Raw genomic sequence first — 21,925 nt, forward strand, 5'->3', positions numbered from 1 at the left:
GCATGGCCGACTAGATCGAACGAAGAAAGCTTTTCCCCGCTTTGCCGTTTACCACCCCTTTTGAATGAAACGGTATTTCCAGGTTTAAATTAACGTAACGACACTTTCTGACGTTTTGACTGGAAAAAGTTGTTTTGCAATTTGGTGGGAAAGTTTGTGTGCTGGAAAATGCCGAAAAACTTGAGAAATGGGGTAAGTACTGCCCTGGGCAGCTCATGGGGACTTCCTAGATGCTAATTCAGTTGAAATTTGCAGAGTCTCCATGGTGCCAGTGGGGAGGATTCAGATGATTCCGATCCGTGGGACGATGAATTGTTGATCAAAGCTTACGACGAGAGTATCCGTCTGGCCAAGGAAGATGTGGCTAAGAAAGTTGCTTCAGCCACCAATACGCAGCCTGATAATCCTCCGAGTGTTGATGAATCAGCTGGTAGGCGTTCCCTTGCATGGCATCCGGTAAAATACAAAGTTGGTGACTTTGTTCGAGCAATCTACCGGGAGGATGGGATGGAGTATGAAGCTGTAGTTGTGTCCACAAGTGGTGGTACAGGGAAATGCCTAATCAAATTTATTGGGTATGAAAATGAGCAGTACGTCCCGGTGGCAGAGCTGAAGGATTCTCTAGGAGGTGAAGCACGAATGGAACAGATTGAGGCATCACTTGGCTCTTCGGGAACTGCTGAAGAGGAAGAGGCTCAATCTGTTGCCTCTGAGGAACCAGTAGCCCACTCTTCCACATCAACGAAACCCTCAGAAGATGCCTCCGAACCACTCCACTCACTTCTCAATGCTGGATCCTTTGTTCCGCCCATGTCGCTTCATCCACCACCCCTGCCACCCTTTGCAAATGACTCCACTGAGGAAGGAAAACATCTGGCTGCTATGCTTATGGCATGGTACACCAGTGGCTACTACACGGGACTCTACGATGCCCACAGGATGGCCCAGAAGCAAAAATCAGATGCCAGGAATACGAAATCTTAAAAAATCGCCTGAATTCCAGTGAATTTGTCTATATTTTCTATTAAAAAAATAAATCTGCACACTATCCGATTGGATTTGAGAACTTCTCATGCCATTTCCGATGTCTCACCACTACGGTATCTGCTGTTGGAGTAATTTTGCTCAGGGAAGCTTCAAAATCCCCCAATGAGACACTGGCGGGTTGATTGGATCCTTTCCTGGCATCCTTCTGCATTCCAATGAATTTCCTAACTTGCCCCATTTGCGCATCCTTGCATGCAATCCTCAAGTCATCTCCTGTGAAGCCTTCAGTTAGGCTCTTTATCCTCTCGTAGGCTCCACTGGGCCATTTGGTGCTTCCCGGTAGGAAAGTTTTAACAATCTCTACACGATCTTCTGCCGTGGGTAGATCTATGAGAATTTTCTGCTCAAAGCGACGCAAAAAGGCTGGATCAATCTCCCACGGGAGGTTTGTGTTGCACAGAACAAAAATTCCATTTGAAGGAGTAAAACCATCAAGCAGGGAAAGGAATTCGCTCTTCAACCTGCGGGAAGCTTCATGTTCCGTTGGGCAATCTCTGCGTGAAGTTAGTCCCTCAATCTCATCGAAGAAAATCACCGACGGGGAGTATAGCTTGGCTACGTCAAACAGCACACGAAGGTATTTTTCTGAATCTCCTCTCCACTTGGACACAATTGTGCTGGTGGTGATGTTGAAGAAGGCCACCTTACCGTGAGTTTCAGCACAGAGTGCACGAGCTAGGAGAGTCTTCCCCGTTCCTGGTGGTCCATGGAGAAGGACACACTTCCACGGCTCAATGGTGCCCTCGTGGAAGAGATTTGGGTATTCTATGGGTAAGAGAACACTCTCCCTGAGAATTTCCTTTGCATTCTTGGCGCCAATAACATCCTTCCAGGAGATTTTCCCTCCATTAGAGATGAGATCTCTGTGCAAAAAGTTAAAATTAAATTTTAATTCATAGCTCTCCAAAAATATCCATGCACAAGAGTTCTTTGAATTCTCGAGCGTTTTTCAGCCAAATGAGGCTGACAAGAAAAACTAACAAAAAAATTAATAAAAAAAAATCCTCATCAGTGCTACCTGCACACAAGTTGTGCCATTTCACGCCACTCCGGTGATGAGTGTTCAAAGTTTGAGAGCAGTGGGCGTCCAAAGTGGGTGCTTTCACCATCCCCAGTGTCGTTGGGGGTGTTTGAGCAGATTTGCACGACAGACAAGCTGTTCCACGTGCCATTCGTTGCCCCCTGATACCCTGCTGCGCGCTTCCCCGGACTCTTTGGTGCTGAATTGGGTGGTCTGCTGGTGGTGGTACGCGTGGCGGACTTTCGAGCCTCCTGTCGCGTGACTCGTTTCACAATTTTTGGGGCACGTCCAAATTTTACATGATAGTAACTGACAAACTCCAGGTACATCGTCTCCAGATCCACATTATCGCACACCTGCAGTTCCCCGGAGATTTTTGCTTCTGCCACGAGGCTGTCGCGCGTCCCACTGAGCCCCATATCGTCCAGAAATTGAGCAATAAGGTGCAGAAGATTGCGTCGTCGTTCGCCAGAGGCACGTCTCTCCTCCTGATTGGGGAGTGATAAAATTAAATGGAATTTACGACATTGGATGTGTGAAGGAAAATGTGCGGAAAACTCACCTCAAGGGACATTTCTTATGTCCTCGGAGGAGCCACAGAACCACTGCTGAATGGGAGAAAATATGGGTAGATACGAGTTATTTTAGCAACCGTTGCTAAGCTGATGAGGAAATTTCCCACAAATATCGACTAACTTACCCGTCCTTCAATTCCCGCACAGGGATTTCCACGGATACAGAAAGGCACTCCTGCTCCTATCTGCCTGGAGTATGTTGCATAAAATATTATTGAAAAATCATTCTTTATTTTATTTTACAATTTTTTAGGATCAAAAAATTTCTTCCATTAAAAATTTTTGAATAATAAGGATTTTTAGGGCTTTTTTAAATAAATTTTTAAGACTTTAATTTTACTTTTATCCCTTTATTGGGGGCCTAATTATAAACGATAAAAATCGAAAATACCTCAAAAATCAAATTATTAGCACCAATAAACGTTAATAAAATTTCCCTGTCTATTCGAAAAATAAAAATATTTGACAATAAATCCATAATTTTATAAATAGAAAAGGTGACCCAGAAGGTCCCATGTGAACCACAATTTCTACCATTTCTCCTGGCAATTTTAATTCACTCAGGAAATGCATTAAATGCACTCTCGTCCAATTTAGTGCAGTTGCAGCACGTGCACAGGACACATTCACAGAACGAACAAAAAGGAAACATCATGCTGTGGGAGAGAAATGCTTTTCAAAAAACTCCCAAAATGCACAAAACAGGAAATACCATAAGTTTAGGGAAAATTGAGTACTCCAATTATGTATTTTCAGGCAGACCTTTCTCAATAATCCCCCTTCCTAGAGCTTGGTCCTTAAAATTTGCATTGCCCAATGGAGCCTGGGGGATGGTTGTTTTCTCTTGTCCTGATGGGTAAAAAATGCATGAGAAAACTTTTCGCTCTGACGCCTTTTGCTATACAAGTTCATGAAAAGTTTCACAAACAGGAAAACTCAGCAATTTACCAGGCAGATTTAATCTCTCGCAAAGTTAATAAATAAAAGGAACATAGTGTCTCCCCATATACTGACTACATACATATATGAGAAAGTCTTCCACACAGAAATTTTCCAACATTCAGTTAGGGAATGAAGCGATAAATTTTTGTGAGAGAAGTGGAAGTTTAATTAAATCCAATTCACCTGCATTTGGCGTTGAAGTTAATCTTCCTCCACCAGGAATGTGAGTCAATAAAAAGGAGTCGAAATCGAAATAAATTCTCCACGATTTCCACACCTGTCCAATTTAATTGCTGACACGTTGCTTTTTGTTGGTGAAAGACATTGAGAAGAGTAAGAAATAAATCTGTCTTGAAGGGTGAATGAGTGTAGGGTTGATGGAAAAAATCTACCTTAATGATTGAAATTAATTTCCAGGAAAATCGCTTTTATTGCAATGATAAGATAAAAATAAAATATGTACGAAAATATATATTTGCATCAAATGACTATAAAAACTAAATTAATTTTTTTTTAAATTTATTCTCTTCTTCCTTCAATTAATTTTTTATTATTTATAATTCCAAAAAGCTCCCAATTAATTATAAAAGCAAATTTATGTATTGTCCTTGTAGTGAATGTCGCAGTATGTAATTAATTACCTAAATTATCCTTGAATAAAAGTGAATAATATTGACAATATTTCAATTTATATGAATTCATCCATTCTCATCAATTGAAAGTTGAATGAATTCATCATTCTATATAGTTCCCAACCCACTGATTGTACATACGAACATCGAGATGGGAAAAGTAGGAAAATCGAATTTAACCTCTGACCCATAAACCCCGTCTGTGCACCAAAAACTTCACACAACATTCAATACTGCTACATACAGGAATTCCCTCGAGGATTCTCCTGGCATGGCTGCTTTACACAATTCACTTTGTACTGTGAAGAATTTTCTACACTCACACACAGCTTTTATCGGTGTTATCGCGGTATCCCCCCCCCAAATAAAGGGACACTGCAACCACCCACGTCCAGTTAAAAAGACAATTGAGAAATTGCAGAAAAAAGAAAAATTTTCCCATAAGAGCTGGAGATTAAAATGAAAATTCCTGAACGTGAAGACATCGTCGCATTTTAATTTTTACTTTCACGACGTCTCGTTCCTCTTTGAAATAATCTCTTGGTAATTAAAAAAAATTAAATTCTCTCTGTGGATGCAGAAGAGAAAGTCAAAAGGATTAAATTCAAGTGCTTGGTGTGAGATATTTTTAATACAAGAATTTCTTCCTGCCTTCGAGCTTATGCAATATCATTATACTCATCGTCCTCTTCGTAGAAAATTTCAACACTAATTTGCAAGAAGAAGAAATTCGAGAAAATCAACTTCAAGGAAGGCACAAAAGTTTGCTGGTAGTAGTATATGTAGTATATTTATGCTGAAGATTGCAAGAGAGGATAAAAATGCAAGAATATGGTTTAAATTTAAATTATGCAAATTGAGAGGAGATATATTTTCTCAACTTTCCCAAAAATGCTTCTGAAAAAATTTTCCAGCAATATGTCTTGTATAATCTGACTTATCAAAAGCAGAATGTATTGGGCTACCAAGTGGGCACGATGAAGCATCAACAACAAATTCCCTTTGACTTTTAGGTGAAGGTGTGAAGAAAATTTGTATGTAAAAGTTTTCCAAAAATAGCCGTTGAAAATATCCTTGAAACTCAGAGCGAGCTTTAAAGGTAAAACCTAGCTGTTTGTGTGCCAAAAGCATTTATGCGGGGATGCCTAAAACTTTAATACCCGTATAGACATTTCTCCGCCAACACCTATCCACGGAGAATTTTCGGGGTGAAAAGTCGTGACATGGAGCAATGGAGCCGGGTGGTCAATTTGAGATTAATAAATGATCATTTGACCAACGAGCAATTAGGTTTGATCTGCAACTCCGTATATTTCCGTGTCTCATCGAAAATGCCTTTGTCACATCACCACCCAATTTCCCACGGCCTCTTCGGGGAAGGAAAGGGAGATGTTGTGACGACAGTACTCCCCACTTCCGGAGGGGGTCAGCAGGGCAGTACGCTTGCGCCGTGCTGCATTTCCATCTCATCTCTCCTGCTACTGGCACATATGCAAGCCGTGCTGTGAATTCACTATATATACAAAGCGCACAAGGGGGTATCTTCTGTAAAGGGGAGAAGGAGGATTGTCGAGGGGTTTGCCGAATGCCCCCTGAATTATTAATAAAGGATAAGATAGAGGACACTTTTATATGTTTTTTTCAATGGGTGTTGTGCTAAAAATATTAAGCTCAGCAAAATGGGTAAGTTTTTAAACATTTTTTAAGCTTTCTAATAAGAATATGAAGAAAAAAGTTTTTAAAAAAAATTCTAAATAAAATAGAATGAAAGTTTTTCGGTAGTTGTGTCACATCTTGTAGCGTAAATTTTAATTTAGGTTGTAAAAATAGTTTAATTCCAATCAGAGCTTTCGATATTTTATTCAGCTTGAAAAGCTCTGATACCTGAATTAAAAAAAAAGATTTTTATTTAAAAGTAATTGAGAGGTCCTTGTTACCCCCTGAAGCTCGTCTTTATTGCTCCCATTAATTAATCTAAAAAGGAATCCATTAAATCAGGAATGTTAAAGGCCCCCTGGGAGAATATCATTTACATTACACGCAAACCACCCCCTTTTTCATTCGCCTTTCAAATGCGAAAACTATGCACAGAGGGTGGAATCCCAAACACCCCATCCCCTCCTCATATCATACAAAATCTACCATCCCCAACGCAAAAGGCTTCTGTTTGGGTTTACAAAATGACTGAGCAAGTTGTTTGTCGACAGAGCCCCTTTTCACAAAATTCCCATCAATTTAATTATTTACACAAAATCCTTCGCCGTATCTTTTGTTGTCTATCTTGAACCTTGAACTTTTGGCGCGCGGGGTGACTTTCGCTTGGGGTTGAGCTATTTATTGATTTCCTTATCAACCATGGTGTGTGTTGAATTGCCAATCAATCGATTTTTTGTGTATATGCGGTGTGGGCTTTCTTGGTCATTTAACAGCGTCAATATTGGCGCACTTTTGCATTCAACGGAGCCAGTTGACTTGGAAAAATTGCCAATTCTCGAGTCCACCGTCGTCGTAGTTTCTGCGACATAAATCTTTTTGTTCCAGGGGATGCTGGGTATGTGACGAGGAAAAAAGTGGAGCGTGGTTGGAAAGAAAGAAGAAAGAGATGAATTCTTAATGCTCACCCAACCACCACACTGCTGTGTGAATGGGAAAGTAAGGCAAGAGAATGCCAGATACTCTGTTGAAGTTGGGATGGTGTTGATTACATTTTTTGAAATGCGCCAAAAGAAGATTTTTAAGTGAAAACTCTTGGAAAAGTCTTTTCTCTTACAATACTGCTGTATTTCATAGGTATTCTTCTATTTTAATTTTCCCTTTAACAACACTATTTGAAAAGCTCCAAAATACATAATAATGAAAGTTTTTAGCAGAGCTTTCTCGTTAAAGCATGTCTCTTGTGGTGTCCAGCGATGCTCTGCTTTATTTTAAAAGCTTAATGCTTTAATTTAGGAAAAGAAAGTTTAATTTTAACACGAATTCAATACCTGGGATATAAATTTCTGCGTCATCCTCAGCTTAATGGTAATATTTTCTTGAGCAATTTGAGAGTGAGAATGGTGGGGATACTAAACGGAAACTTTGTGTGCCGGTTTTAACTTTTTGGCAGACCTACTCCCTCTCCTTGCTATGTGGGGAAAGTATTTTCCTTCAATGCTCGCTCTCTGTGAGAGCGTCAACACGCGAATTTTCCCCCTCTATATGCGATCTCACGATGCAGCAAGGAGAAAATCGTCGCGGTGTGCTTTAGTTGCAGATTTCCCTTTGGAGCCAACGGACCGTTTGCGAAGTTGTGGATTTGGCCTGTGCCATTTTTCGGCTTGGGCAGGAGTGAAGTGCATTTCATATTCACCCACCCCACCCCCGGGGAAAAGTGCATTGTTCACGAAAAAGGATACATTTGGGGAATTTTTCAATTTTTTTTCGCGAAGATTTTCCAACGAATAAAAAATTATGTGAATATTAGAAGCAATTGTAAATCTCCCCAAAAAAAACATTTTAAAAGTGTCCTGCAGGATTTTTTTTCTTCCTCTGTAGGGAGGTCAAAAGTTGAAACACAGAGAGAAATATTTTCATTTTTATTCCGTTGCGAAATGTGAAAATGATCGAGGGTGTGCTTTTTGCTTTATAATATTATTATTGATTGAATCAAAAAAGGGTGGTTGTATATTATTAAAAAAAAAATACGTTGTTGGTGTGCCATAGGGTAGAGAAATGCATTAATGTGCATTCGTGGTGCGACTGTTCAGAATTTATGTTGAAAGAAAAATTGTGATAGATTTTCGGTGATATGTGTTTGTGAGGGAATTCCACGTCCTTACGGAATAAAAAGGATTTTCTTATATTTTTTGAGTGGGAAGGAAAAGGCGAAGAGACCTTTCGAAAGGAGGACTCCCTGCAGCATAGCTCTGGGGGTGCTGTGAATAATTTCACAACAAAAACCTTTTCTTTTCGCCACCCACCCACCAAGGCAGAGACCCCGTGGGGTGGTGAAGGCGGTGGAATGGCTCAAATCAATTATGTAATTCCAGTTTTGAGTGTCCTTATGGGATTTGCAGGTAAATACAACCACCAAAAATCTCACACACCGTGTCTATTGCATAATTCATCTCACAACATTCACCACCCACCCCTTGCTCTTGACATTGCCCCCTCACCCACCTACAAGTCGGAAGTCACGCACCACGAAATTGTCGCTTGAATTTTTTATTTTCATATTTATCCTATTTGCACTGTGAGAATGTGTGACGAAAAGCTAGACAGGGTGGAAAAGGGGAAAAAATAAAGAGATACACCCCATATTAGCGAGAGAGGCGCATTGCACCAAATGCAATTCAATTTCTCCCCACAGTCAACTCACTTTTTCACCCATCCTGCAGACGGTTAACTTAATTTTCTCACACTCCGTGCACCCTTGCAAATTTTCCCATCACACAACTTCCTCCCACACACAATGCCATGCGAGGATGAGGGTAATATTTCAGTGAAAAGAGCGGAAATATTTCTAACAGTTTCCCCATTTTCACGATCAATTTAAATGTCTTATTCTTCTATTTTTAATGAAGTTTCTTTAAAAAAAAAATCTGCTCGGCAATTTTTTTAGAATAAAAAAAAATAATCAGATAATTTTAGGCTTTCATTGATAAAAGTCTAGAGAAAGTTAAATAAAAGAATTGCAACAAGAATCAGTAATGTAAAAGAGAAGATAAACATTTTTCTTATAAGAAATTTTTAGCATTTTATCCCATTCTCCCCTATACATAAATTTCCTTAAAACAAACTTCTACTTTTCACGAAAATTTTCACTCATACAAAGTCTTCAGTGAACCATCGTATGCTATAAATTGCATTTTCTCCCAATAACCCCAACCAAATGGAACGGAAATTTGAGAAGGAAAGCATCTCAAGGATGCAGCGAGAAAAGCGCGAGAACTGATGGCTTCCTGATAGTTTTTTTTTGCTACACGTTTTTTCTTGCATGGAATTCGATTACATGTGAGAACTTTACATTACCACCCCCACTCAAAAGCCACAATAAGCTCGTCTCGTAGACAGGATGTGATGTTGTCCCTATCCGCGAGGACTTCCCTCGTGGCAGTCAAGCGATAAAATTTTTTTTACGACACTCAAATAAAGTGGGGTGAAATATTGATATGTAGAAGGTGGGAGTGTGGTTTTCCGATTTACGAAAAAAAAATGACAAGAAAATTGAACAGAATTCTAGAAGACACGAAATACGTGCATTTTGCACCAGAGAGTGGAGACGAAGAAGAAGTTTCCTCACGCAGAGAAGTGAGCCCCTGAAAGTGGGTCGAAATAAATGTAATTAATTTTCCTAGTGATTTAGAAATTAATAATAGAATGAAAACGTGTTAATCGCACTTGCTATAATTTATCTGCCAGTTGCGGTAGTTAGTGTGGGTGGTAATATTTAAGTATTTCCATTTAACTTTTGCCAAAAACTTCCGGACTCTCGATTGATGTAAATTATTCTGTTTACGTGATCTCTTCTCGTCGATATAAATGGATTTGAATATTTTTTTGTCTGTTTTTTTTTCTGATGCGCTATAAATTGCATGTTAATGCACTTGAGATACATTTTTGCACATTCACCGAGTGAGCATTCATTGAAGAGCTCTCACGTCGCGGAAAACGTGCCAAGTTTAGGTCCCAAAAACTCTTTACGATGTTGTACTCTTAATTCCCATTAAATTGATCTTTTCAATGGCGGGAAAATTGCGCCAATTTTTTGTGAAAACCTCTACACTGCCAAAGGGCTGATAAATTCGTTTTTATTGCCGTTTTTTTCCTGTCCAATTTGAGCTTTATTTCTTTGAGTTTCTTTTAAGAAAATTAAAGAATTTTTCCCATCTAAAATTCTTGATAAAAAACATTAGAAATATTTATGAGAATCATTTTAAATCCCCTTTGTAAAAGGGTTAGGATTTTATGGGGCTTTTTATTCAATATCGCCCGCAGTTTTTGTGTGGAGTGAAGTTCTATTGAACTCACTTTGATTTTGTGTGACTGTTTTTTGTGCGATTTTATTTTTTTTTTTTTTGTGTGTGCACTTCTCTGTGCACACATTATTTTGTGCGAAAGAGAGGAATGGGAAGGAAACCGGTATTAGGAAACGCTTGGCCAAGGAAAGGTAGAAAATCTACCCAGCAGGGAATCGAACCCGCTTCGTAGCGATATTGGGTATGATCAAATCGGAGCGTTAACCGATTGACCTACCGCCACCCTCAATCCCCTTTGTGAATTGTTTTTAAAATTATCTCCCATCCTTCCGCTTATCTTTTAAACCATTTTACCCCATCCTCTCCTATATGGTACGTACTTATATTTATTGGAGCTTGGGGGACAATTTGTGCAACAAATTCCTTCTTTTATGATTTGAAAGGGTCATGAAAAAGAGGAAATGAATACATAAATTTCATTTAAAGTTTGCTTGTGTGGAAGTTTCTTGCAGCTTTTTTTATTTCTTAAAAAAAGAGCATGAGACTTTATGGACTTTCTCTCAAGTTTAAATTCATCTGCATCTTCTTGTATTGATTCGAGAAATAAATTTTATATACACGTGTTTATGAAAAGTTTGGTATAAAACTTCATGAAAATTTTCTACGTGTTTAAAAAATAACACTCCTTACCTAAACTCGGAAAAAAAATTAATTTATTTAATTTTGAGCAAAAGTTTTTCTTTTGTGAAAAAGCTTCGTTTTTGCAAGAATTCACTTAATATACGTTTAGGAGCCGACTTTTTAACTGATTGTGATAAAATCAATGTTTTATTGACTACCATTTTCATATTGTTTCCAGTTAATTTGGTTAAAATTAGATTCCATTCCATAAAAAATGGTTCTAAAGTTCTAAACCTTTCAGTGAATTTCATGAGTAGTAAAATTCAAATTTTTATCTTTTTAAAAGCTTTGAATATAAAAAAATAGTTATATACATGCATATCCCCTCGGGAAGAGTCAATAAAAAGTTGAAATTGCGGTAGTGATGTGCAGAACTGAGCCCCAATTTCTCTGAAATAAGGGGGAGGGAGGGTTGTTTTGAAAAAAAAATTAAATTTACAATGTGTCATAAACTTAAATAAGTTTTTTCTCTCTTTAAAACTGGGTTATTTTTTATTGGTTTTATTTTTCAAATAAAACTCCTCAATTATTTGGAGAAGTTAAATTGAGATGAGCTTTCTTGTCAGGGGGAGAGAGTAAAAGTTTTATTTTTTCGTTCACAAAAAATCTTTAGTCGGCGCAGCATTTAATGAATGGTCAAAATGGGTAATGAAAATGATGGGAATCTTTTATCTTTATAGTGCAAATCTTTCTTCCAATACATAGTTGGATATATGCCAGAATTAGTAAATTGGAATTTCAATTTAGCTAATAACTATTTAACTGATTTTTCTATTTTATCGTTTTTTCTTGAAATTAAAAAAAAAACGTTTCAAAAATTAAAACAGTTTAAACTACAAAAAAATTGACTCTTACCAAAGGCAAACATAATTGTTTCGGTAGTAACTCTACGTGATTATGTAGTTTAATTTCCGTGTGCTTTTGAGTACCGACAGAATTTACATCCCAAACCACACACCCTAAAAGTACTGCAACACAAAGTTTGCAAATAAACTTTCTACAACAACAGCCAAAAAAAGTGTTTGTTCTTTTTCTCAACAGCCAGCCTTGAGGAGGACTGCATAGACTTTCAGGGAAATTCCGTGGCACACGGATTGCTGTACGTTCCCGGACCAGGAGTCTGCAGTCTGTGCGTCTGCTACCACTCCGAACCGCTTTGGTGCAAAGCTATTTACTGTGATCCCCCCTATGTGAGTTCCCTCGCACATTTAATTAATTCCACATCCCTGAAGCTATTTTCCTAATCCTTTTTTTGCCCTTTTTTCTGCAGTTCTGCAAAAACTTCCGCGTCGGCGAGAGATGCTGCGAATTTGGTGAGTTGGCGCTTTCTTCCGTAACACGCTTAAAATCAACCAGAAATCATGCAAAGTATTTTTTTTTCTTGAGAATTATCGACATATCGCATAATTCAGCGGGTGGGTTTAATACTTGAATAACTTTTTAAATGACTTGGTGCGGAATTAAATGCTTCCTCCTTCCTGATTTGCAAAAAAAGAGGAGTATTTAAGAGAGAAAAATTGGCAAGTTCCTTTAAGCTTTCATATTATTCCTTTGAGGGGGAAAATCAATTAAATCCTCCATCACTTGAGAACGTGAGCAAACACTCAATAGAGCTACTTGAAATTATCAAAGCACTTAATATGCACACATATATTGTTTTAAGAGTGATTTAGCAATGAAAATCACTCGTATGAAGTTTTCTTTGTCAGTTTATTAATAAAGTACAAAGCCACTGAGAATATATTAGCTATATCAATTATTAGATTTTATTATTAGCTTCAAAATTATTCCTGGTAAAAAGAAAATTGAAAATCAATTTTTTCGTCCATCCAATATTCATTTAAAATTAAAAATAAACTTCCAATGAAATCTATTTGCGACTTTTCAAATTTTTTTCAGAGTGTCTTGATCCTCCGGGCGAGGATGAAATGTACCAAGCACGACTACGGAAGCGTGCGGAAATCCTGGCAGGTGGTCGTGCAAATCCCACAGCACTCGCCACAAGCCTCCCTCTAATTGCCATTTGGAGTCCTTTAGTGCTGTGGCTCCTTCGGCAAATGCATATTTCATAGCTGGGAAAGCAGCGGACCCCTTAAGACGTTGTGCGTGTGTTAAAAAAAAACCTTTCAGGATTCATCACATTAACAATATTATTATAAAATAACTTTTTACCGAAGATTATGAGGAAAAAAGCATAGAAATGCGAGTGATTTTTCAGAAAAAAAAATAATAAAATAAAATAAAACCAAATTGTATTTGCGTAACTGCTAACTTTGGCAATTTTGCGTGCCAGAAGATGCTCACAGGTTTTCAACAAAACAAAAAGTATTTACTATAAACTCTGACGAATACGTACGTGAGAACAAAAAATCATTGTAGATTTAGCAAAATGTGGTTCCCTCCACAGACTCAAGCTATATTGTACTTCTCATCTTTTAAAGGACACAAAAAAAAACATTGGAATACGGGAGCGAAGAACGTGCAGATCTTGAGAAGATATAAAAATAAATATTTAATACCGAGTTTACGCTTTATCTAATCAGATACACACCCGAACTGAATGAAATCAATAGGAAAAAAAGTATTATTAAATTGTTCGAGCACGTTAAAGTTGCATGCGATAAATGATTGACAAGATATGGTTTTCAGAGGGCATCAATTAAATGAAAATACGATCAAAACACACAAACTATTGCTAAAAAAAAATGAAGAAAACATGAGTATTTCGTAGTACGAATACTGAAAAATTGTATACTCCTTAAGTCATCTTAGTTATTAGAATAAATTTAAAAAAAAACGATAATAAGGATGAAAATGTGAGGGTGTGATGATAAAATATTTCCAAAGACAAAAAAAACTTCACTGGGAAAAATGAAATTGATCACAACGAATCCAATCGCATAAAACCAATTAAAGAAAATTTCCTACTAATTCTTTTTCCTAGATTAGATTTTGTCCGAAAAAAGGATTTAATTTCTAACGTTCCTAATATTTTCTGGACTCTGAAAAAGATAAGAAATCACCAAAAAATATTGATTTCATTTTTACCCAGTGTATGCTCTCAATAATATTTTTGGACCAAAAATTAAAAGAAAATGATTGTTCTCCACTCTAAAGGACTCTAAATGCGATAAATTTCTCTATAAAAATCTCATTAAAAAATAAACGAAATTGTTGACTTCTTTCCCTTAAAAAAGGATTAAAAAAAAAGAAATCTTGAATCATTAAAAAAAAAGTTTTAGACGTAGAAAGGACAAAAAGATGATGACGTTCTGTATGCGATTTTATATAGTGTAAAATAGAAAGAGGCACAATTCTATTTAATTTTGAGTACCAAGAAGCACAATTTGCAACAATTGCGTCAATATAATTTAAGTTAACAATTCAATTGTGTCTTTTGCCGTCTTATAGAGTGAATCAGTCTTTATTATATAGGCCATACGACGTTCTATTTATTTAATTAAATAACCATTACACGGTTAGTTGGATGCAAATTGTTGTTCACAAAATAAATCCTATTTTGTCAATATAATTTTGCTCTCTTCTTCACCTTTTTGGTGGCTGTGATCTCAAAATATTTGTGGTAATAGGTGGTAATCTTCACATCAAGCGAGAATAAAAAAATTAACATGATGCGAATGCAATAAAAAAGGATTAATCATTTTTTTTCAGTGAGAATTTTCTTTTGATGAAGAAAAAAATGCTTCTTTTGATGTACATACATAAAATGAAAAAATAAAAAATAAAGAGAAACCAAAGAATTTTTCAAACATTGCTAAACAAAATGAAAGATTCGCCTTTAATGCTTTAAAGAAATAAACCAGAAAAATAAGATCAACATTCAATAAAGAAGTTATAATAACACATCATATATATTAAACTAACATTGATGACTTATATTATACCTTACTAATGGACTATTTGTAGTTTGAGATTTTAATTAAATAAAAATTACTACAATAGAAAGAAAAAATATTGATTTTTTTTCTCTCTGTCAATGGTATTTAAACTTGGGAAAAGGCCTTCGCGTGCATTTTTCTTCGTGGTTGCAATGGCACGCGGAAATTCCAAACCAAGGAAAAGTGAAAAAAAGAAAGATTTTTCTTGAATAAAATAGTTTTTAATTTTTTTATGAAATTCTAGGAATTCTAGGGAATAGAGAAATTATATTAAAAAGAAAAGTTCTATACGCTGATTTTTATTGGAAAAATAATTATTTTTTTTATAATAAAAAAAATATTTTTGCGCAAAAAATCCTTTTTTGAATTTGGCGCCCAAATTGTAGTTCCGAAAGCCGCCACTGGCTATTTTGGGCACTGTATGCTCATGTGAAAATGAGATGGAGGCATTTCACCGCTATCCGTCTCCCTCACATTTTTAGTTTTTCGCAATTTTCTCGCGTTTTCCGACGAATTTTCCAGGGAAATTGTGTTTTTTGTAACCAGGAAGCGACGCCGCGTCGATTGGCATCAAAAATTCTAAAACTACGCGAAAATCCATTTCCAGGAAATGAGAGTCGTGTAAAATCCCCAACCGTCAAAATTTCCGCGGGCTCCAAATTGCGCACAGAAGAGCTCCCTTGGGGCTGCAGAACAACTGCAAGTGCCCCAGGAGCCTCAAAAATGTATTTCGTTGGAAAAAATTGGCGGAAAAACAAGAAAAAATCGCATTTTTGGAAAAATAAAAGAAAAAGTTCGTTAAGGTTCAAATTTTATTTTTTTGGCCAAAAAAATTGCATTTTTATCGCCACCAGCGCCCCTTTTGTCAAATTGTTAAACTGAAGTACAGTGCAGGTCCACATAGAAGAATAATGGGATGTACTACTCTAACGCATTAGTTTTAATGCGCGAGAATAGTACATCCCATTATTGTGACATGTGTTGTTGATCTGCACTGTAGAATTTTTTAATCTGTTTTGATTTTTCTTTAAAAAAAAATCCCCAAAAATGCTCAATTTCCTGCAAATTCTGACCACTTCCGTGAGGTGAGGACATTCCAGAACAATTCAGCCATTTAATTTTCTCAAATTTGCTTTAAATTAATCCTGAATTTTGCTTTTAAATGAACAGAAATCAATTCCTGCAAAGGGGATTCCACAGTGTGACCCAAAATAGCCTCGTGGCCCCCAAACCTGGCGGCCTTTGGAGCCTTGTTTTCTCCCGAACCAACATCCGGAACAACTTCCCACGTCCCAGTGAGGTTAAACGAGTGAAAAAACTTGGATTGGAAGCAAGATTGGCAACAGCCGGTGGGAGACGTGTCATCATGAGGAGAATCCTCAAAGGGAGGCATGTTCTGTCCCACTAGGAACCCCGTTCAAGAGGCTCTAGGATCCCCCCATTAGAATATAGTATAAGCAATAAATCCCACATGTAAAATATATTTCAATATCAATATATCACATGATTTTTTTTAACTCACAATGCTTGACTGGTGAAAAATATTCCACAAGCAGGAAAGTCTTCCGGGAAAAGATGTGTAATTCCGTTACCAAAAAAAGAAAATTAATGAGTTTGTTCCTTTATGAACTGACGTCGAATTTTGCAGCAATACGTGCTTGCCGGGGTGTCGGTGGTTGGGACTTCTGCACATGAAAAGAAGAAGAAGAAGATTTTTTAAGATCTTGGCTCATGGGATGCTTCTGGTGTGGATTTACCTTAGTTGGTAGCACTTGTACTTTTGCAGGAGTGGCGGGAGATTCCTCCTTTGCTGTTTCCCCACTTTCATTGGCAATTTTAGCCACAAAAGCTGTGAACTTTTGCCGATTCTCCTGTTGATTTTGCTGCACACGTTGCCTCTGTTGCGTATTCCGCTGCTCAAAGGGTGTCTCCTTTGCCGGTTGCTGCGAATTCTTCTGCTTGACAATCTTCCTAGCCGCCTGGAGGGGAATGAAACCATTGTGTGTGCCCCCTGTGGTTGTTGTTGTGGGATTCATATTTGGCGGTATAATCATTGATTGCAACTGATTCTGCAGCTGATTGGGCATCATCGGAAAGCCCTGAGGACGAGCGTGTGGCCAGAAATTGAGTGGCTGCTGTGGGAAATTGGGTCTCATTTGCCATGCTGGAAACATCCCGGGGAACGGTGGTGGTGGATAGATGAGCGGTGGCTTCTTCTGGTGCATTGCAAAAGCCGACAGAGTTGGTTGGAAGCTCCCTTTGGGTGATGGATGAATAATTGTTGGCCTTGGAGGTGTTTGCTGATGTCGCCAGGCCTGAAATTTAATTAAATCCTGAAATTTAATTAATTAGAACTTCAATAAAGAACCCACGTTACAGGAAGGAACTTTGCAAAACTTACCTCCATATTCGGAACTCCTATCTTTTCTACTTTTGGTTTATTCACTTCCATTTGCCTCTGTACTTCCGATAACTTCTTAGCATCAGCTTGCTTCTTCAGTTCTGAAGATTTCTTCACTTCTGACGACTTCTTTCCTTCTGAGGATTTCTTAACTTCCGGCGGAGGAATCCATTTGGGGAATGTCTGAGTTTTCCCTGAATTTTTGGCAGCTGCTTCTTCCCGCCAAGATGGTGGTGGTGGTGGAAGTTTAGCCGGAGCTGTTGGCTGATCAGGAATCCCCTTGGGTGCGGTAGTTTCATCAGCCGGATTAGGGTCTAACTTAAGTAGTTTCCGTAGAAGATCAGACCCATCCACAGCGACCTGAATTTTTGGTCGTGGTTCAATGGGGACCATGTGAACCGGAGGAAGTGGATACTTCTGCTCTTTCAGCTGTGCCCAAATATCATTGTAAGTTTTTGCCTCAACTTTTGGTTTCTCTGGCATTTTTGCATCATTCCTGACCTTACTTGCCACAGGAATGGGATTTGGAGATTGATTTTCCGGAAGTTTGCTTTTTCTTGCAGCTGGAGCTGCTTCTGAATGGACTGTTTGGGACTTTAGCGGATTTCTCGGGTAGAATTCTCGAGATTGTTGAGGTTCCTTCGCGGGCTTTTGCTCCTTCTGGGTGTACCTCATGCGTCCGTATGTGATATTAATGAGCACATAGTCAGGAAGTCGCATTACACGTTTCTCAGCTAATCCATACAGCGACTGCCCGGCTTCGAATTCTTCATCAAACAGTACATCAATGAGCTTTGCTGCATCAACTTTGGAAGTCACGTAGCGAATGGGATTGGGATCAACTGATGGAATAATTGACACAACAGTTCCTTTTAGGCCCATTGGCACAGGGTACGCTGTGCTGGCCATAATTACTCGATCAAAGACCCTAAACTTTACATCCGGATCTGGGCCTTTGGTGCTCTTAACTAGACCTGGTCTGTACACAAGACGTGGCTTAATTTGCAGCTTCAACTGCTTGTACACACGATTATTCTTTGTCTCTTGCACCACATCAATAATCTCCTCCAGGATATCCTTTTCAATGAATTGCGATCCAATCTGTTGTCTTTCCATGTTATAATGTGGCTGCTCCTTGACAAAAGCCACCATCTCCTGCAATAGACTCCCATTTAGCTCTGTTGGCTGCAAATCCTCCTCAAAAATCTCCCCCTGACGCCTATCAGCCAGCAAACTGAACAAGCGTGGGAATTTGTTTAGATAATCCGAGACAATCTTCACGACACCCGGACTATAGTACCAGTACCCCTGGATTTTCTTTGTATATCCTGGAATCTCGGTATTTGCTTTGCGGGATTGCATCAGGAGCCCCACGTTGGTTTTCTTGACATTATCATCATTGTGAATGGGTCTCCGCTGTCCGCCAATGATGATCACAGAGCCAGAAATTGACCCAAGAGCCGATGGCGTTATTCCAATCTCCGTAGCTGCCTTCAGGCATGAGAGATACTTTTCGGATGATCTCCTGTGCTTCTCAATTAATTCCGGGAATTCAGGTTCCGGATAGACATTCAAGGAAACTGTAAATATGGTCAGAAAATTGTTTTTTACATAGATTTTTAATAAAAAGTTTTGAAGAGAATATCTACCTCTAATTCTTTCATTTCTTGCCACTGTTGATGTATCAATAACCTCCCCACGGCATCCGTACTGCGGAGTACTGAGCAGGAAGATAGTGGATCCAATGGGGAAGACTTCCTCCACCGTCTTGAACTGCATAAAATCCGGATTATGCACCGTCAAGTCCTTAACAATTGTCTGGAATTGCAAAAGAAAGAATAAGTTTCCCTGAAACTATCTCATGAGAAACAACTTCCACGTACCTGAAGGGGATAGGCCTGCTCAATCTTCGTCCAATTTTTACTGAGCGTCATCACGCCTTTATTACCGAAAATGTATTCACGTGACTCAATCGTCTGCACGTGAACAAGCTTTGTAGTCTCCCCAATATTAATTCCCAGCCTCGTTTTATTGTGCTCACGAAGTCCAGACACAGCGAGGTTGAATACCTTTGAATTCTGTTCCTCCACCATACCATTGGGTCCATAGCGGGACATTTCATTGGAGATTGCCGTTACTCTGGCCTCAACCAAGTGGGGCCATCCTATGAAGACTTCCTTGCCAACGAGATTCCGTGCCACTGTACGAATATCCCCATCCAGATCATTGGATTGAGGATCTAGGTGAATAATCATGCTGGGATTCAAACTCGGTTGCTCGAATACCTTCACCCTGGCTGTCTCCAGCCGCGACGTATACTGGAGATGCTTTGTGGTGGGAAAGCCCGGGAAGTGAACTCCTTTGAGAGTCTTTTCGGACATTTTCAGCACCATCCTGTCGTGTGGTACGTAGATCTCAATTCTATCAACGGGAGTCTCCTTTGCAAACACCGAATGGATCATCTCTTCACCAGGACCCTGACAGACTCCCTGATTCTCCAGCACGTGATCGTACTGCAACATTGGCCCGTGGGCATTTCGTTCAACTTCCTCATCTGTGAGATTCTTATGGCACGGCGCCATGGCCTGCAGAAGGCGCTCCTCATTGATAAAGGGAATGAGAACAACAGCCTCCCACTCTTGACGCTTCCCATTCAAATCCGTCTCAAATTCCGTTGGGTAGTAATCAATAATGTGACTCTTTGGGTCTGTCATGAGTCCCTGATATGCCTCCGGAAGATGGGCTTTGCTTGCTGCCGGAAGAACCGCAAGCAATTGCTCAAATGGCAAAAAGGGGCGACCCATCTCAAAGTTAAATGTCAATTCGCGGAAATTCTGCAAATCACTCACAAAAGGAGCATAGTGGTGAGGATAGTACCATCCCCAGGAAATAATGCCACGATAGTAGTAAAAAAGAGTCCATTGGAGTGCTTCAATGTAGCACTTTGTCTGCTCTCGCAGGACGTCTCTGCAAAAACATTAATAAAATTTAATTTTGTGCCTTATCTCAGATTTTTGCTGAGGCTGCATGAAAAATTCCTTACTCAGTCACATCTGGATATTTGAGCTTGGTTATGTAGTAATTCCTCTTGTAGAGGGTGAAGCTCTTCTCAAATATCGCCTCCTCGTTGTCTTCATCGGAATCACTCGAACCACAACACTGAAATGATAAAGAAGAAAATTAAATTAAATTACGCTATAAGATAAGCTTAAAAAAAAAGGTAAACATATTAACTTTATCTTGCAGTTTTTGAATACGAGACAAGTACCTAATTTTAATATGTACAAAAGAATCGCTTTTGATACGTCACAAGTACAATTAGATAAAAATATCTCATCGTGATTCGTGAGTAATAAAATGTGACGCTCACTGTTTACGGGATGTTGTGAAATTTAAATGGAAACTCACCATTTCTTGAGTTCTCCTGGCCAATTCCTCCAGCTCCAAGCATCCACCTTCTAATCCAATCATATCCGAAGTGTCTGTGTCAGATTCCTCCAGTCCATTGAGCCCCCTCTTAGTTTCCAAGTATTTCAAATCATCGTAATGCTCCTCAAAGAATTCCCTATCCTTCTGTCCTAGCTTCTTGAGGAAGAGCTCCAGGCGCTCAAGTTTCAGCTGCCCACTGTCATTGAGATAGCCATCGAGGGTGGGCAGGACGCTCTTGTAGGCAGCATAAATTTCTGGCAGTGCATTTTTGTTGATGTGCAAATTCGGCAAATTAGGAATGAAATCATTGCCCACGAGGAAGCCCATGAAGACCCAATCGTCCACGATGCTTTCGATATCAAAAGCGAACGGCAGGGTCTCCTTGAGGCATTCAAATTCCATCTCAATGTACTCCCGAAGCAATCCCAAATGTAGAAGGTAGAATCTCGTGTGGTCCACGGATGCTGCATGTTTGGCGTGCTTCCCAAACTTAACCTCCTCTCGGAGTAGACTGAAGTGTTGCTCGTGCGTGCACAGACCGAGCATGATGAGATCTGCATCTAAACCGTAGAGGCAGTGTCGTGTATTGGGATCCCAGTCTGGCTTGGACTTTAAGTACCGGATGTACTCCATAATCTTATGTTCACCCTCACCGGGGGTTTCGTGCCCACTGAGGATCACACGGCAATTCTTCCATGCATCATTTTGGCTGATACGCTGCTTCACGAAGAACTTTAGCGCCTTTTGCAGACGCGCCATAAAGGGGGTTCCCGGAGTTATGCAATTGCTGTCAAACTTTGGTTCGTCTGGCAATTTTTCACCCTTTGCCCGTGCCTGTGCCTCGAGACGCTCTGTCTCCTTGGCCGTACGGAATCGCCGTCCCCGCTGCTGGTTCATCTTAGCCCTGGGGGCGACTCCATCCACTGCCATGAACATCAACTTCTGCGGCTTGATGATGCGAAAAAGGACGTCCAAGTAGTGGAAGATTGACTTAAAAATCTGCTCCTCCGATATGCGGTAGTGCACATTGGAGTCGTCTGGATGGGAACACGTGTGGATGATCCCGTTCATGTCCAAATAGAGATTATCAAACTCCGGAATCTGCAAAACGCCAAGACTTTTGGGGAATTTCCGCGGAAAACACCAGACAATGGAGCACTCACCTCATTCTCCCGGACCAGTTCATTAATCCCTGGATATCGTTCGCTGATGTAGCGAAAGAATTTGGGTACCCCCATTGTGGTAAAATCACTTTTTATAAAATGCTCGCACAATAGAACTTTTCTTGGCTCTCGCCACTTTCAACATTTACCCGTTGCGCCTCTTGCGGACGATTTTATA

At 39.2% G+C, this 21,925-nt stretch overlaps 5 protein-coding genes across 8 annotated transcripts; 3 read left to right on the plus strand and 2 right to left on the minus strand.

The window, feature by feature from the left end:
* The first annotated feature begins 99 nt into the window (after nucleotides 1-99).
* Nucleotides 100-1,066, plus strand: LOC129786809 (survival motor neuron protein). The gene is made up of 2 exons (XM_055822052.1): nucleotides 100-192; nucleotides 256-1,066. Exons 1-2 carry the CDS (start codon nucleotides 169-171, stop codon nucleotides 982-984), a joined length of 753 nt encoding a protein of 250 aa, XP_055678027.1. The 5' UTR covers nucleotides 100-168; the 3' UTR covers nucleotides 985-1,066.
* Nucleotides 998-2,990, minus strand: LOC129786803 (katanin p60 ATPase-containing subunit A-like 2). The gene is made up of 3 exons (XM_055822046.1): nucleotides 2,631-2,990; nucleotides 2,066-2,556; nucleotides 998-1,910 (listed from the first exon to the last, which is right to left on the minus strand). The coding sequence occupies exons 1-3, from the start codon at nucleotides 2,640-2,642 to the stop codon at nucleotides 1,046-1,048; spliced, it is 1,368 nt and encodes a 455-aa protein (XP_055678021.1). The 5' UTR covers nucleotides 2,643-2,990; the 3' UTR covers nucleotides 998-1,045.
* A 4,472-nt stretch (nucleotides 2,991-7,462) lies between these two features.
* LOC129786818 (integral membrane protein DGCR2/IDD) lies at nucleotides 7,463-14,828 on the plus strand. Its single transcript, XM_055822060.1, has 4 exons — nucleotides 7,463-8,272; nucleotides 11,897-12,045; nucleotides 12,126-12,168; nucleotides 12,755-14,828. Exons 1-4 carry the CDS (start codon nucleotides 8,218-8,220, stop codon nucleotides 12,925-12,927), a joined length of 420 nt encoding a protein of 139 aa, XP_055678035.1. The 5' UTR covers nucleotides 7,463-8,217; the 3' UTR covers nucleotides 12,928-14,828.
* An 876-nt stretch (nucleotides 14,829-15,704) lies between these two features.
* Nucleotides 15,705-16,253, plus strand: LOC129786862 (39S ribosomal protein L34, mitochondrial). The gene is made up of 2 exons (XM_055822114.1): nucleotides 15,705-15,839; nucleotides 15,925-16,253. The coding sequence occupies exons 1-2, from the start codon at nucleotides 15,802-15,804 to the stop codon at nucleotides 16,160-16,162; spliced, it is 276 nt and encodes a 91-aa protein (XP_055678089.1). The 5' UTR covers nucleotides 15,705-15,801; the 3' UTR covers nucleotides 16,163-16,253.
* Nucleotides 16,220-21,923, minus strand: LOC129786825 (5'-3' exoribonuclease 1). Of its 4 annotated transcripts, none has more exons than XM_055822093.1 (8): nucleotides 21,748-21,923; nucleotides 20,564-21,685; nucleotides 20,199-20,314; nucleotides 19,039-20,122; nucleotides 18,805-18,973; nucleotides 17,156-18,735; nucleotides 16,512-17,069; nucleotides 16,220-16,439 (listed from the first exon to the last, which is right to left on the minus strand). In XM_055822093.1, the coding sequence occupies exons 1-8, from the start codon at nucleotides 21,820-21,822 to the stop codon at nucleotides 16,377-16,379; spliced, it is 4,767 nt and encodes a 1,588-aa protein (XP_055678068.1). In that variant the 5' UTR covers nucleotides 21,823-21,923; the 3' UTR covers nucleotides 16,220-16,376. The 4 variants fall into 4 exon arrangements, with proteins under 4 accessions (XP_055678068.1, XP_055678060.1, XP_055678053.1 ...); XM_055822085.1 differs by having other exon boundaries at nucleotides 16,512-17,087; XM_055822078.1 differs by having other exon boundaries at nucleotides 16,220-17,069.
* Between the last annotated feature and the right edge of the window lie 2 nt (nucleotides 21,924-21,925).

The sequence above is a fragment of the Lutzomyia longipalpis genome, chromosome 1 (assembly GCF_024334085.1).
Source record: "Lutzomyia longipalpis isolate SR_M1_2022 chromosome 1, ASM2433408v1".
NCBI lineage: Eukaryota > Metazoa > Arthropoda > Insecta > Diptera > Psychodidae > Lutzomyia > Lutzomyia longipalpis.